The 15,673-nt window shown below is 41.7% G+C and overlaps 1 protein-coding gene across 1 annotated transcript; it reads right to left on the reverse strand.

The window, feature by feature from the left end:
- Positions 1–468: 468 nt before the first annotated feature.
- Positions 469–2,464, reverse strand: LOC131495455 (transmembrane epididymal protein 1-like). Its single transcript, XM_058700403.1, has one exon. The coding sequence runs from the start codon at positions 1,606–1,608 to the stop codon at positions 835–837; it is 774 nt and encodes a 257-aa protein (XP_058556386.1). The 5' UTR covers positions 1,609–2,464; the 3' UTR covers positions 469–834.
- Positions 2,465–15,673: the final 13,209 nt, after the last annotated feature.

Here is a 15,673-nt window from a genome sequence, read left to right on the forward strand (position 1 = left end):
CCAGGGAAAAGAATCTGACAGACTCTACACTCGGGGAGACCGATCAATAAATTCTGGAAGCACATGAGTCCTTTTGAGACCTCACTCTGTGCAAGGTGTTGCTCTGTTCTGATAGACCCTGCAGAAGAAATTGCCTTCAAGGATTGTGGTGGTGTTACCATGGCATCACATATGTCCTAACTCCTCAAAATGCATACATTAAATATGTGTGATTGTTTTTATGTTAAGTATATCTCATTAAAGCTGAAAATAAAGGATTTCTTTGATAAATCATAACCTAAGGAAAGAATTAAACAATAGTTCTCTGAGTTATTTATAGTGAAAATAACAGTTTAGATTTAGTATGGGTATTGAAGAGAGTAAGGGTGAGGAGGTGGTTATTATCATAGGTAAATTATTATGATGTACTAAATGTAACTAGGGCTCAGTATGCTCTGGGGTGGGTGAGAATATTTATAAAGACCCAAAGACAGGATATAGTACATTTATTTTCATGCTCTCCTGGGAGGGATGTGAAGAATACAGAGAGGAGCAAGGCAAGCAGAATGCCTTGGTTGGAGTTGAGGAGAGAGTAGGGAGGTGGGGGAAATAGTTGGGAAGCTGAGAATGAAGGTCATAGTCACATATCTCTTGTGTTTCATTTGCCTTGCCTCTGCACCCTGCTCAGCAAATGAGACTAAGAAAAGCCAGAAGGGGTGAAGGGTATGCCCATCCCAGCAGAGTCTGTTGCCTCAGTCATCTTCTCTGACACCTGCACTTCCCACAACTTCTCTTCCAGGTATTCCAGAATGTGCAGGTGACAGAAACCATTCCTGGCTTACCCAGGTTCAAACATCAACAAATGTAACAATACCACAAAAAAGAGAAGCCATAGACCCAGATCATCAAAATGGCAATGGAAGCCACATGCCAGCAGAAGAAGGTGGTGACAAATATAATGTTGTTTTTGTCATCATCCATCCATTTATAACCAGAAATTGGTTTGTACAGCATAAAGCCTATCTGAATCAGCCAAGAGCCTGTCATCATATAAAAGAAGGCCTTCATCACCCAGAGTTGCAGCATATCAGGGGCCCACAGCTCTGCGATCACCACCAACGCCAGCAGGAATATGGCCTGAGTGAGCAGGATGTAAGACTGCAGCTCCACACCTTCTGAGTCCTGCATGTGAGACACCATCAGAGGCAGAAACAGAAACATGCCCAGGGCTTGGGCACCTTGCTCCAGAGCAGCACACCTCTGGGGTAGCACGTTCTGGCTCACCACATCTACACACCCGCTCAGGAAGAAGGTCATATATAGAGTGAGATGCTGCCACTGTTTGCGGTACAAAAAGTTTCTCTGATGATATATCTTGCTGATGAGTACAAACTGTCCATGTATGTTATGCAGCTCTTGAACTACTAAAATGCAGGCACTTAATATCTTCACCAGCCCAACATAGTGTATTTGTCTCAGCCTTGCCCATCTTCCTTTGCTCCAGGGATGGCGTGGCAGATACTGGACAGGGTAGTTGCATATCAAGGCCCTGGAGACTAGTCGTGCATGATAAAGTCCATAGAAGAAGAGAGACAGTCCGGGGTACAAATGACCTTCAAAGCCTCCCATGGGACTGAAGGTAGGTCTGACCAAAAGCAGAGACAACCAGCTCAGAAATGGTCGCCTCAGGTTCTAGAGTGTGGAGGGAGCTTCCTGAAGTCTACTTATATCCTCTCTCCAGCTCATTGCATCTACATACAGAGGGGAAATGGTTTTGGAGGAAACCCAAATTTACGGTGGGGTGGGTGTCATGGTTTCCGTTCTGGTCTTCTGCTCTGGTTCATTGACAGCTAACCATCCATTGCCAATGAAATAAGCATATTCGCCATCACAATGCCTGGGCATCTGCAGTTCTTGGAGATTATACTAAAGGCCCCCTTGCCTCTCTTACTTGTCCTTGACGTTCCTTACTTCCCTCTCAAAGTCACAGAACATAAGAAAGAACTGAGAGAAAGCATGGAGAATACACAATGTCTGGCATATCTCTTAAGACTCCTCGCATATAATCTCATATAATTACTAGGTATAAATAAATGTATTCTCACAGGCATAAACAGTCTTAAGAGTCACAAGTAAACCTACACAATACCCAACTACTCTGATGTTATTTGAGGATTACCAGAACGATATTCACTCCTGAGAATCTCCTGCTGATCTCCAGATCAGAAATGACATGCCACCACCTGAGATTCTTTCCTTTGGGCTGAAGCAATGTTTTTCCAAGTTAAAATGCAGGTGAATAGGTTCTACTCAGAGGTACTGATTCTGAATTTCTTGGGGGTGGTGTCTTGTAATAAGCATTCCAAGAAACGTTCCCAGGTAGTTCTCAGGCACATTAAATTTTGAGGATCACTGAGTAAAATGTAGGTACTGGTAAGAAAGAAGATCTTATTGAGGTGCCTGGCTGGCTCAATCAGTTAGTGTCTGACTTCAGGTCAGGTCATGATCTCACAATTCAGTGTTCGACCCCAGCAACAGGCTCTGTGCTGACAGCTCAGAGCCTGGACCCTGCTTCAGATCCTGTGTGCTTCTCTCTCTCATTTTGCCCGTCTCCAGCTTGTGCTTTGTCTCTCTCTGTCTCTCAAAAATAAATAATCATTAAAAGTTTTTTTTTTTTTTTAGGGGGTTCCGGAAGATGGCGGCGTAGGAGGACGCTGGGCTCACCGCGCGTCCTGCTGATCACTTAGATTCCACCTACACCTGCCTAAAGAACCCAGAAAACCGCCAGAGGATTAGCAGAACGGAGTCTCCGGAGCCAAGCGCAGACGAGAGGCCCACGGAAGAGGGTAGGAAGGGCGGAGAGGCGGTGCGCGCTCCACGGACTGGCGGGAGGGAGCCGGGGCGGAGGGGCGGCTCGCCGGCCAAGCTGAGCCCCCGAGTCGGGCTGGCAAAAGCGGAGGGGCCGGACGGACTGTGTTCCGACAGCAAGCGCGACTTAGCATCTGGGAGGTCATAAGTTAACAGCTCTGCTCAGAAAGCGGAAAGGCTGGAGGACAAAGGGAGGGAGAGCTGCTGAGCCCCCGGACGGCAGAGCTCAGCTTGGCGGGGAACAAAGGCGCTCGCCAGCGCCATCTCCCCCGCCCATCCCCCAGCCAAAATCCCAAAGAGAACCAGTTCCTGCCAGGGAACTTGCTCGCTCCGCGCAAACACCCAACTCTGTGCTTCTGCGGAGCCAAACCTCCGGCAGCGGATCTGACTCCCTCCCGCTGCCACAGGGCCCCTCCTGAAGTGGATCACCTAAGGAGAAGCGAGCTAAGCCTGCCCCTCCCGCCCCCATGCACCTTGCCTACCCACCCCAGCTAATACGCCAGCTCCCCAGCACCACAAGCCTGGCAGTGTGCAAGTAGACCAGACGGGCCACACCACCCCACAGTGAATCCCGCCCCTAGGAGAGGGGAAGAGAAGGCACACACCAGTCTGACTGTGGCCCCAGCGGTGGGCTGGGGGCAGACATCAGGTCGGACTGCGGCCCCGCCCACCAACTCCAGTTATACACCACAGCACGGGGGAAGTGCCCTGCGGGTCCTCACCACTCCAGGGACTGTCCAAAATGACCAAACGGAAGAATTCCCCTCAGAAGAATCTCCAGGAAATAACAACAGCTAATGAACTGATCAAAAAGGATTTAAATAATATAACAGAAAGTGAATTTAGAATAATAGTCATAAAATTAATCGCTGGGCTTGAAAACAGTATACAGGACAGCAGAGAATCTCTTGCCACAGAGATCAAGGGACTAAGGAACAGTCACGAGGAGCTGAAAAACGCTTTAAATGAAATGCAAAACAAAATGGAAACCACGACAGCTCGGATTGAAGAGGCAGAGGAGAGAATAGGTGAACTAGAAGATAAAGTTATGGAGAAAGAGGAAGCTGAAAGAAAGAGAGATAAAAAAATCCAGGAGTATGAGGGGAAAATTAGAGAACTAAGTGATACACTAAAAAGAAATAATATACGCATAATTGGTATTCCAGAGGAGGAAGAGAGAGGGAAAGGTGCTGAAGGGGTACTTGAAGAAATTATAGCTGAGAACTTCCCTGAACTGGGGAAGGAAAAAGGCATTGAAATCCAAGAGGCACAGAGAACTCCCTTCAGACGTAACTTGAATCGATCTTCTGCACGACATATCATAGTGAAACTGGCAAAATACAAGGATAAAGAGAAAATTCTGAAAGCAGCAAGGGATAAACATGCCCTCACATATAAAGGGAGACCTATAAGACTCGTGACTGATCTCTCCTTTGAAACTTGGCAGGCCAGAAAGGCTTGGCACGATATCTTCAGTGTGCTAAACAGAAAAAATATGCAGCCGAGAATCCTTTATCCAGCAAGTCTGTCATTTAGAATAGAAGGAGAGATAAAGGTCTTCCCAAACAAACAAAAACTGAAGGAATTTGTCACCACGAAACCAGCCCTACAAGAGATCCTAAGGGGGATCCTGTGAGACAAAGTACCAGAGACATCACTACAAGCATAAAACATACAGACATCACAATGACTCTAAACCCGTATCTTTCTATAATAACACTGAATGTAAATGGATTAAATGCGCCAACCAAAAGACATAGGGTTTCAGAATGGATAAAAAAACAAGACCCATCTATTTGCTGTCTACAAGAGACTCATTTTAGATCTGAGGACACCTTTAGATGGAGAGTGAGGGGATGGAGAACTATTTATCATGCTACTGGAAGCCAAAAGAAAGCTGGAGTAGCCATACTTATATCAGACAAACTAGACTTTAAATTAAAGGCTGTAACAAGAGATGAAGAAGGGCATTATATAATAATTACAGGGTCTATCCATCAGGAAGAGCTAACAATTATAAATGTCTATGCGCCAAATACCGGAGCCCCCAGATATATAAAACAGTTACTCATAAACATAAGCAACCTTATTGATAAGAATGTGGTCATTGCAGGGGATTTTAACACACCACTTACAGAAATGGATAGATCATCTAGACACACAGTCAATAAAGAAACAAGGGCCCTGAATGATACATTGGATCAGATGGACTTGACAGATATATTTAGAACTCTGCATCCCAAAGCAACAGAATATACTTTCTTCTCGAGTGCACATGGAACATTCTCCAAGATAGATCATATACTGGGTCACAAAACAGCCCTTCATAAGTTTACAAGAATTGAAATTATACCATGCATACTTTCAGACCACAATGCTATGAAGCTTGAAATCAACCACAGGAAAAAGTCTGGAAAACCTCCAAAAGCATGGAGGTTAAAGAACACCCTACTAACGAATGAGTGGGTCAACCAGGCAATTAGAGAAGAAATTAAAAAATATATGGAAACAAACGAAAATGAAAATACAACAATCCAAACGCTTTGGGACGCAGCGAAGGCAGTCCTGAGAGGAAAATACATTGCAATCCAGGCCTATCTCAAGAAACAAGAAAAATCCCAAATACAAAATCTAACAGCACACCTAAAGGAAATAGAGGCAGAACAGCAAAGGCAGCCTAAACCCAGCAGAAGAAGAGAAATCATAAAGATCAGAGCAGAAATAAACAATATAGAATCTAAAAAAACTGTAGAGCAGATCAACGAAACCAAGAGTTGGTTTTTTGAAAAAATAAACAAAATTGACAAACCTCTAGCCAGGCTTCTCAAAAAGAAAAGGGAGATGACCCAAATAGATAAAATCATGAATGAAAATGGAATTATTACAACCAATCCCTCAGAGATACAAACAATTATCAGGGAATACTATGAAAAATTATATGCCAACAAATTGGACAACCTGGAAGAAATGGACAAATTCCTAAACACCCACACGCTTCCAAAACTCAATCAGGAGGAAATAGAAAGCTTGAACAGACCCATAACCAGCGAAGAAATTGAATCGGTTATCAAAAATCTCCCAACAAATAAGAGTCCAGGACCAGATGGCTTCCCAGGGGAGTTCTACCAGACGTTTAAAGCAGAGATAATACCTATCCTTCTCAAGCTATTCCAAGAAATAGAAAGGGAAGGAAAACTTCCAGACTCATTCTATGAAGCCAGTATTACTTTGATTCCTAAACCAGACAGAGACCCAGTAAAAAAAGAGAACTACAGGCCAATATCCCTGATGAATATGGATGCAAAAATTCTCAATAAGATACTAGCAAATCGAATTCAACAGCATATAAAAAGAATTATTCACCATGATCAAGTGGGATTCATTCCTGGGATGCAGGGCTGGTTCAACATTCGCAAATCGATCAACGTGATACATCACATTAACAAAAAAAAAGAGAAGAACCATATGATCCTGTCAATCGATGCAGAAAAGGCCTTTGACAAAATCCAGCACCCTTTCTTAATAAAAACCCTTGAGAAAGTCGGGATAGAAGGAACATACTTAAAGATCATAAAAGCCATTTATGAAAAGCCCACAGCTAACATCATCCTCAATGGGGAAAAACTGAGAGCTTTTTCCCTGAGATCAGGAACACGACAGGGATGCCCACTCTCACCGCTGCTGTTTAATATAGTGCTGGAAGTTCTAGCATCAGCAATCAGACAACAAAAGGAAATCAAAGGCATCAAAATTGGCAAAGATGAAGTCAAGCTTTCGCTTTTTGCAGATGACATGATATTATACATGGAAAATCCGATAGACTCCACCAAAAGTCTGCTAGAACTGATACATGAATTCAGCAAAGTTGCCGGATACAAAATCAATGTACAGAAATCAGTTGCATTCTTATACACTAACAATGAAGCAACAGAAAGACAAATAAAGAAACTGATCCCATTCACAACTGCACCAAGAAGCATAAAATACCTAGGAATAAATCTAACCAAAGATGTAAAAGATCTGTATGCTGAAAACTATAGAAAGCTTATGCAGGTAATTGAAGAAGATATAAAGAAATGGAAAGACATTCCCTGCTCATGGATTGGAAGAATAAATATTGTCAAAATGTCAATACTACCCAAAGCTATCTACACATTCAATGCAATACCAATCAAAATTGCACCAGCATTCTTCTCGAAACTAGAACAAGCAATCCTAAAATTCATATGGAACCACAAAAGGCCCCGAATAGCCAAAGTAATTTTGAAGAAGAAGACCAAAGCAGGAGGCATCACAATCCCAGACTTTAGCCTCTACTACAAAGCTGTCATCATCAAGACAGCATGGTATTGGCATAAAAACAGACACATAGACCAATGGAATCGAATAGAAACCCCAGAACTAGACCCACAAACGTATGGCCAACTCATTTTTGACAAAGCAGGAAAGAACATCCAATGGAAAAAAGACAGTCTCTTTAACAAATGGTGCTGGGAGAACTGGACAGCAACATGCAGAAGGTTGAAACTAGACCACTTTCTCACACCATTCACAAAAATAAACTCAAAATGGATAAAGGACCTGAATGTGAGACAGGAAACCATCAAAACCTTAGAGGAGAAAGCAGGAAAAGACCTCTCTGACCTCAGCCGTAGCAATCTCTTACTCGGCACATCCCCAAAGGCAAGGGAATTAAAAGCAAAAGTGAATTACTGGGACCTTATGAAGATAAAAAGCTTCTGCACAGCAAAGGAAACAACCAACAAAACTAAAAGGCAACCAACGGAATGGGAAAAGATATTTGCAAATGACACATCGGACAAAGGGCTAGTATCCAAAATCTATAAAGAGCTCATCAAACTCCACACCCGAAAAACAAATAACCCAGTGAAGAAATGGGCAGAAAACATGAATAGACACTTCTCTAAAGAAGACATCCGGATGGCCAACAGGCACATGAAAAGATGTTCAACGTCGCTCCTCATCAGGGAAATACAAATCAAAACCACACTCAGATACCACCTCACGCCAGTCAGAGTGGCCAAAATGAAGAAATCAGGAGACTATAGATGCTGGAGAGGATGTGGAGAGACGGGAACCCTCTTGCACTGTTGGTGGGAATGCAAATTGGTGCAGCCGCTCTGGAAAGCAGTGTGGAGGTTCCTCAAAAAATTAAAAATAGACCTACCCTATGACCCAGCAATAGCACTGCTAGGAATTTATCCAAGGGATACAGGAGTACTGATGCATAGGGGCACTTGTACCCCAATGTTTATAGCAGCACTCTCAACAATCGCCAAATTATGGAAAGAGCCTAAATGTCCATCAACTGATGAATGGATAAAGAAATTGTGGTTTATATACACAATGGAATACTACGTGGCAATGAGAAAGAATGAAATATGGCCTTTTGTAGCAACGTGGATGGAACTGGAGAGTGTGATATAAGTGAAATAAGCCATACAGAGAAAGACAGATACCATATGGTTTCACTCTTATGTGGATCCTGAGAAACGTAACAGAAACCCATGGGGGAGGGGAAGGGAGAAAAAAAAAAAAAAAAGAGGTTAGAGTGGGAGAGAGCCAAAGCATAAGAGACTGTTAAAAACTGAGAACAAACTGAGGGTTGATGGGGGGTGGGAGGGAGGGCAGGGTGGGTGATGGGTATTGAGGAGGGCACCTTTTGGGATGAGCACTGGGTGTTGTATGGAAACCAATTTGACAGTAAATTTCATATATTAAAAAATAAATAAATAAATAAATAAAAAAACAAAAAAACAAAAAAACAAAAAAACAAAAAAAAAAAGTTTTTTTTTTTAAAAGAAAGAAGATCCTATTAAGCTAGTAACCTTAGTGTGAATTAGCCATCAAATATTTTCTCTCATGAAATAAGCATTTAGTTAGAATGTAATGGTCGTATTACCCTTCATGACAGTCAATCAAGTACAAGAATGTCTCAAGTTAAATTTGTGTCATATTGCTCCTATATATTTCCATTTTGGTTTATTTATTGGTAAATTCTCTTTTGTTCCTACTATCAATGGATCTTCCATTTTATTTGATCAGTTTTACAAATACAAAAAACTATAATTTTATATTGATCTTCATATTAATCGTCTTGTTGCATGTAGCTACTGCTCTTACTAATTTTCAAATGATTTTATATAATCATGTTATTTTCAGTAATGAAAAAATAATCTCCTCTTATATATACTTTTGTCTTTTCTAATTGCCTTTTCCAATTGCATTAGCATGATAGAATTCTATTGTTGTTTTAACTATGAAATCTCCTGGGAAGTGTCTCCTCAAGCCCTGGGGGTTTAGTGGGAGCTATCATTTTCTGATAAATCCTGCTTTCCCAGTCACAGATAAGACAAGGGACGAGCACCTAATCCAGTGAGGCTAATCTAAACCCTTCAGCAAAAATTTTTTTAATCAAAGAAAACACCTCCCAGATCTTTCATAGATTATATCAATTCTGTTCACAGCTGAACTAATTAGCATATTTGAATTTTATTTCCTTCTCCATGGATCCAATAACATATTAGTTATCTGTTGTAACAATTTAACACAATTTAATTTAGTGGCTTAAAACATCATGCATTCGGGGCGCCTGGGTGGCGCAATCGGTTAAGCGTCCGACTTCAGCCAGGTCACGATCTCGCGGTCCGTGAGTTCGAGCCCCGCGTCAGGCTCTGGGCTGATGGCTCGGAGCCTGGAGCCTGTTTCTGATTCTGTGTCTCCCTCTCTCTCTGCCCCTCCCCCGTTCATGCTCTGTCTCTCTCTGTCCCAAAAATAAATAAAAAACGTTGAAAAAAAAATTAAAAAAAAAAAAAAAAAAAAAAAACATCATGCATTCATTTCAGTTTCTGTGGGTCAGGATGCAAGACAGCTCTCTATGGGACCTCTGCTCACAAGTCTCACAAGGTACAGTCATGGTGACACCCAGGCTGCACTTCATGCTGAAGCTGAGTCCTCTTCCAAGTTCACATGGTTGTAGCAGAATTCCATAGGACTGAGGTCCCATTTGCTTGCTAGTTATCATTTCACATGTACCAGATAGACAAAAATGAGCTTGACAACAGTCTGACAATGTGAAATAAATAGAATGATTAATACATTGCTAGTGGAAATGTAAATGATACACTTTGTTAAAGAATTTGATGTTATGTGGCATTATGTAGTAAAGTTGAAGATACATATCCTTACTTGTATAAACTGTACAGTAACTCTCATACATGCATAAACGGATCATATTTAGGAATCTCCATAACAGCACTGTCTATAACTGGCAGAGAGAAGGAGGAATAATCAAAATGTCTTTCAACATTAAAATGTATAGATAAACTTTTTTTATAAAATGAAAATGATAGAGAAGTAAAGGTGAAAAATGAAAAATACAGCTATAGTCAACAACATTTTGATAGTTAATTTTATGTGACAACTTGACTGGGCCACAGGGTGCCCAGGTTAAATATTATTTCTGGGTGTGTCTATGAGATTAACATTTGAATTTAGTAAAGTAGATTATCCACCCCAATGTGGGTGGCTCATGAAATCTGTTGAGAACCTCAATAGAACAAAAGGTAGAGGAAGATGGAATTCATCCCTTTTTCTTCCTGCCTCTATACTGGACTGGGACATAGGTCTTCTTTTGCTCATGTACTGGGGCTTATACCATCAGTTCCCTTGGCTCTCAAGTCTGTAGACTCTGACTGGAATTATACTACAAGGTCTCTAACCTAGAGACGGTGAATGTGGGATTTCTGTGCCTCCATAATCACATGAGCCATTTCCTCATGATCAATCTCCTTTATATGTATACATCTATTGGTTCTACTTCTCTCGGGAACTCTGACTGATACCAATGTGGAACTTCAAAAATATAATTTTATATGGAAAAAAAATGTCACAAAAGAATATATACTGTATGCATATATATACTGTATGTATATACATGTGTGTGTGTGGATATATATATATAGTTCAAAAACACACAAAACTAAACAATGTGAACACATATGTGGAACATAAATCAAATTCAGGAAAATGTTTACCCCCCAGAGGGGAAGAATAGGATAGATTTGAGAAGACGCAGAGGCATGGAAAATAACAATGGTTTTCTGTTCTTATAGTTGGTGGGGACCACAGGAGTGTTGATTGTATCCCAACTCTGTAGAGTTTACATGTAGTCTATAAATGTTATTTTTTATCTACTGAATATTAATTTTTTTATTTGAGAGAGAGAGAATGAGTTGGGGGGGAGGGGCAGAGGAAGAGAGAGAGAGAGAGAGAGAGAGAGAGAGAGAGAGAGAGAATCTCAAGCAGGCTCCACATGGAGGCTGACTCGGGGCTTGATCCCACCAGCCTGGGATCATGACCTGAGCTGCAATCAAGAGTCAGATGCTCAACTGACTGAGCTACCCAGGTGCCCCACTATTAATTTGCTTTTACAGAAGTAAGAAGACTAAGTAGAAGTGCTGTGTAGGTAAGTACGAATTGATGTCTATTAAGTCCACTTTAGGGTGAGAAGGTGGGAAGACAGCTGTTTGCAATAGGCCTCTCCAAATGCCAAAATGAGTTTTTCTCTAGGACATCAACACTTACGTGTATCATTCTACAACTGGCTGTTTTTCACTTAGTCATAGAATGTGTTGGAGGCAGAGCTATTTTGTTATATGATAGCACTATTGATTCCATTTAATATTATCATATTTATCTAGCCCCATAGTGTTGGACATGTTGGTCTAGCTGATTTATTTTTTAATAATAAATTCTGATTAAATATTCTTCTTTAGAGTACATAACCATAAACAGCATTTCTGAGTCACAGACTATTTTTTTTAATTTAATAGTTAATTAATGAATCTCCCTTGTGGTCATACCAATTTTCAGTCACCCCTACAATATATTAATCAACAAGTTCTCTGCATTATTTATCCCCACCTACTGCCCTTGTCCAAGCATCACCAACTCTGCATTGTTGCAACATCTCTTAACTGAGTCCTAATCCTCATCTATTCCTGTCCCCATTGCAGCCAGAGTGAGCTTTGGGAATAAAGAGCAAATAATGCCACTGGCTAATTTAAATTCTCCAGTAGCACCCCATTAATTTATGGATAAAATCCATACCCTTAGAATAAGCTTGAAGGTGCCTCTTACTTTGGCCTGGCCTCATTTCCAGTCCCTCCTCACATGTACCATTGTCTCCAGGCATATCAGAAGCTTCCAGTTCAGTCTTGAATGGTCTTCCTGTTCCACATTCTTTTTCTATCCAGGAAACTCCTCCTTTCTCCTTTAAAGCTCTGCTCAAGTACTGTCTACTGTCTCTCCTTCCAACTAGGAAAGAAATCTCTCTATGCAACTTATACACATCTCTATAGTTACACTTATACACATACACTTATGCACATCTCTACAGTCACATGGTTTTACCACTCTTTATTTACTGGGAAGTATTTGAAGTTGGAGACCATGTTCTGTCTTCTTTGTCTCTTTAGAATCTAGCCCCACACCTGGAGATGCTCAGTGTTTAATAAATGAATAAATGAGTGAACTATCATATGAACACATGGTCTCTACCATAAAATGTTTTATAATCTAGTTATAAAGACAGAGTAGAAACATACAAATGACGCAAAGTTGCTAATTCTAAGAGCTAAATATCGAATAAGTGAAACAAATGTCCAGAACTATTTAATTAGAGGAAAGAGTTCACTCCTGCTGTCGAAGTCAAGACAAATACAATCATTCACAATGAACAGCTGGAGAGACTAACATATATAAGTTCAAATTTTATCTTCCAACTCCTTTGTCCTTGGATGAAAAGGGTGTGGAGGACTTGGCATAATTGTAACACAAATATTCACTCTCTTGGGGGGCAATATTGCCCCTATGGAGAGCACATGGTGTAAACCAATGGCAGAGTGTAATCCCAGAAAAGAGCTTAGTAATGCAGAACAGAGCTCATATTCAAAGAATGTCTGTCTTTCAGTGATAGGCGTTGAGGGTTCATTAGTGAGGGGTAGACTAGATGGTCTCAAAGAGTCTACCAGGTTCTGCATGTGTGGCTGTCAGAGCCCACATATTTCATGGTGAAAGTCCTGGTATAGTAATTAGGAAAGTCATGTGCTATTAGAGGGATGTAAGTGAAAATTTCTCTCCTCTTACTCCTCTCCAGACAATAACAGAGGGACAATTATATGGAAGATGAATGTGTCATCTAAAAGGATGAAAGGAATGGGCATACCCTATTGGTTGGGAGACTTATGGCCAAAAATAAGTGGAATGTAAATCAGGTCCCTCTGTTTGCCCAAATGTGGCAGAAGCAAGTAGTTTTCCCTATTGAGCCAGATATACCACTGATGGGGCAGACAGCTGGGATGGGAAAGGAGCAAGTGCCAAACTCATTAACTGATGTCTCATAGCCTACAAACAAGGCCTCCACCAGAGGCAACCCTCCTGGTACTACTGTAGATACTTGGCTACCCCTAAGAGAGGGTCTGGTGGGCACAAGTCCCAACAGTAAGGTATGAATCTTGCTGGTCATCATAATCATCTCAGAAATTTTTTAAAAATAGAGTACTAAATTTTTACCCTGACCCTACTAAATAAAGTCTCTGGGTGGGAAGCCTAGGAATCTGCATTTTGAATTATAACCACTGCCCCCCTCTCCTGTCCTACCACTGGTGATTCCAATTCAGGCCATCTTTCCTGAGGCTTGGAAACCATTGCTTTAGACTAGAAAACACCATCCTGGTCATTAGGCTACACTTGGGCTCCATCTTCCTGCTTTCACAAACCCACAGATTCACCCAGGAGTATGGGGTGACATCTTTATAAAGGCAGAACCCAGCAATATTTATCAAGAGAGGCTGTCATGCAGAAGGAAGAGAGGGAGGGCAGAGGTGGGAAGAGGCTAAATGAAAGATGGGTAGGGGAGGGAGAGGGAAGGGAAGGTGGAGGACAGAAAGAAAAATGGAGAAAACTGAAAGAGACATGGACAACAACTCAACAGAAAGGAAAGAAAGGGTGAAAGCAGCCCAGAGTCTGAGAAGAGAGAGACAAGGAAAAGAGGAATTGGAGGAGACAGAGGCTGTGCTCTCTCTCCCAAGGATGTGAGAGAAGTAAAAAATCCTCCATGTCCAGGCTCCAGGAGACCTTATTGGTTAGTGATTAAGAAAATAAGGAGTCTGATCTGTGTTTGAGACCTAGTTTGGCCATTTGTTAGGTAGATGCTTTAAGACAAGGTATTTATCTTCTCTAAGACTCATTTTCCACACAGGTAAATGTGGGATTGCAAGGTCTCCATGAAATACTGTAATTTAAAGCAGGTTATAAATATAAAGTACTTTAAGTTGGTAATCAGAGGGCTGAATGAGACTATAGAGTCAATTTCTTCCAAATCCCTCTTTTCACAAAGGAAGAAACTGAAGCATAGATGGTGACTCACAGGATGTCACACAGTTAGTGAGTTAGTTCGTAACAAAGTCTATGCCGAGATACTGGGTCACAAGCTGACTGCCTACAAGGAATACAAGAAAACACCAGCTCCACATGAAACAAAGCATAAGTGGACCAAGGCTGTGAGCCCCTGTGAGGAATAAGCTTAGGAATTCTCTGAGCCTGCACTGATGGGTTAATAAGGCAAAAACAATCAGAAAGCCATAGGATGAACACACCCAAGTTTTGGGTAAACAAGATTAGGTAAGTAAGATTAGGTAAACTGGGCAAAGGCCCCCAGTATAGGACAAATGGGGCAAAGACCCCCAGTATAGGACAAATGGGGCAAAGGCTCCCAGTATAGGACAAAGATGTACGACAATAGCAGAAAGCTGCTTTCACAGAAAGGAAGGAAGGACCAAATTAGGTAAACAGGTAAATAGGGCTATAGACCACAGCAGGGTAAGTTGCCCAGAGTGGAGCTAATTAGCAAAAGAAAGATGCCTTGTTGACCCTAAGGTAGCATGTTCTGTCTTTCTTGTCTCCTAGGCCAGTTTAGGTCATCAAGGGCCTCACGTTTGCTGTAAACAACCTTCCACCCAGCACCAGAATCTTGTTTTGTATTGACCAAAACCCCTAACACCTCATATCTCCAAAATCCCCTTTCCCCACACCCATGAGTTAATGTTTATAGTTTCAGTGTCTCTCTGTGCACGCCCATCATGCTTGTAAGCCTTCTGATTTAATAAAAATGGAGCAAGGACCCTTATTCGGGGCTCTTGTCTTCTCCCAGACATTAGCCTCTGTCACATTTTCAATCCTGTGTCTTTCTCTCTTGCTGGACAAGAGAAAACTTCAGACCCAGAGTCTACGACAAGCCCCCTTCTCAGCTAGCCCCTCTATTGATGGGGCCTGAGATCCCAAAGAGCCCAGCCCTCCAGCAAGCCCATGGGCTGGATCTGGATCTGTCTCACTCTGTCCAGTCCCGCAAATCAGTTATTTGAAGCTGGGCTTCCTGGTAGAAGGATGTGTTGGCTGCAGGGGGAGTGGCTTGTCAATATGGAGTACAGAAACAGATACTTGGTAACAAGAATTTATTTGTCTTTATCCAGCACCACCCAAGGAGAAAGACTATATTTGGGAGAAAATAAGTACCCTATTATAGGAGTGAAGTCTTTTTGGAAAAGGGACAATTTGTCAAGCCTTTTTTTTTTTTTTACCTGCAAGTTCATTTAGTTATCTACATTCTGAGTCAAGGTTCTGAGTTAAATTATCCCTAGGCTACCTTGATCCTAGAGTGAGGGGTTGGGTGGCAGGGAGCATAGATGGATGGTGGGGAACAGGGGAGTATCTCATTAGTGGGCACTGATATTTCTGTCACTGG

Source organism: Neofelis nebulosa, chromosome 15 (assembly GCF_028018385.1).
Source record: "Neofelis nebulosa isolate mNeoNeb1 chromosome 15, mNeoNeb1.pri, whole genome shotgun sequence".
Lineage (NCBI taxonomy): Eukaryota > Metazoa > Chordata > Mammalia > Carnivora > Felidae > Neofelis > Neofelis nebulosa.

Excerpts from the sequence above, each read along its gene's own strand:
- LOC131495455 (XM_058700403.1), bottom strand. The coding sequence starts at position 1,608 with ATGGGAGGCTTTGAAGGTCATTTGTACCCCGGACTGTCTCTCTTCTTC.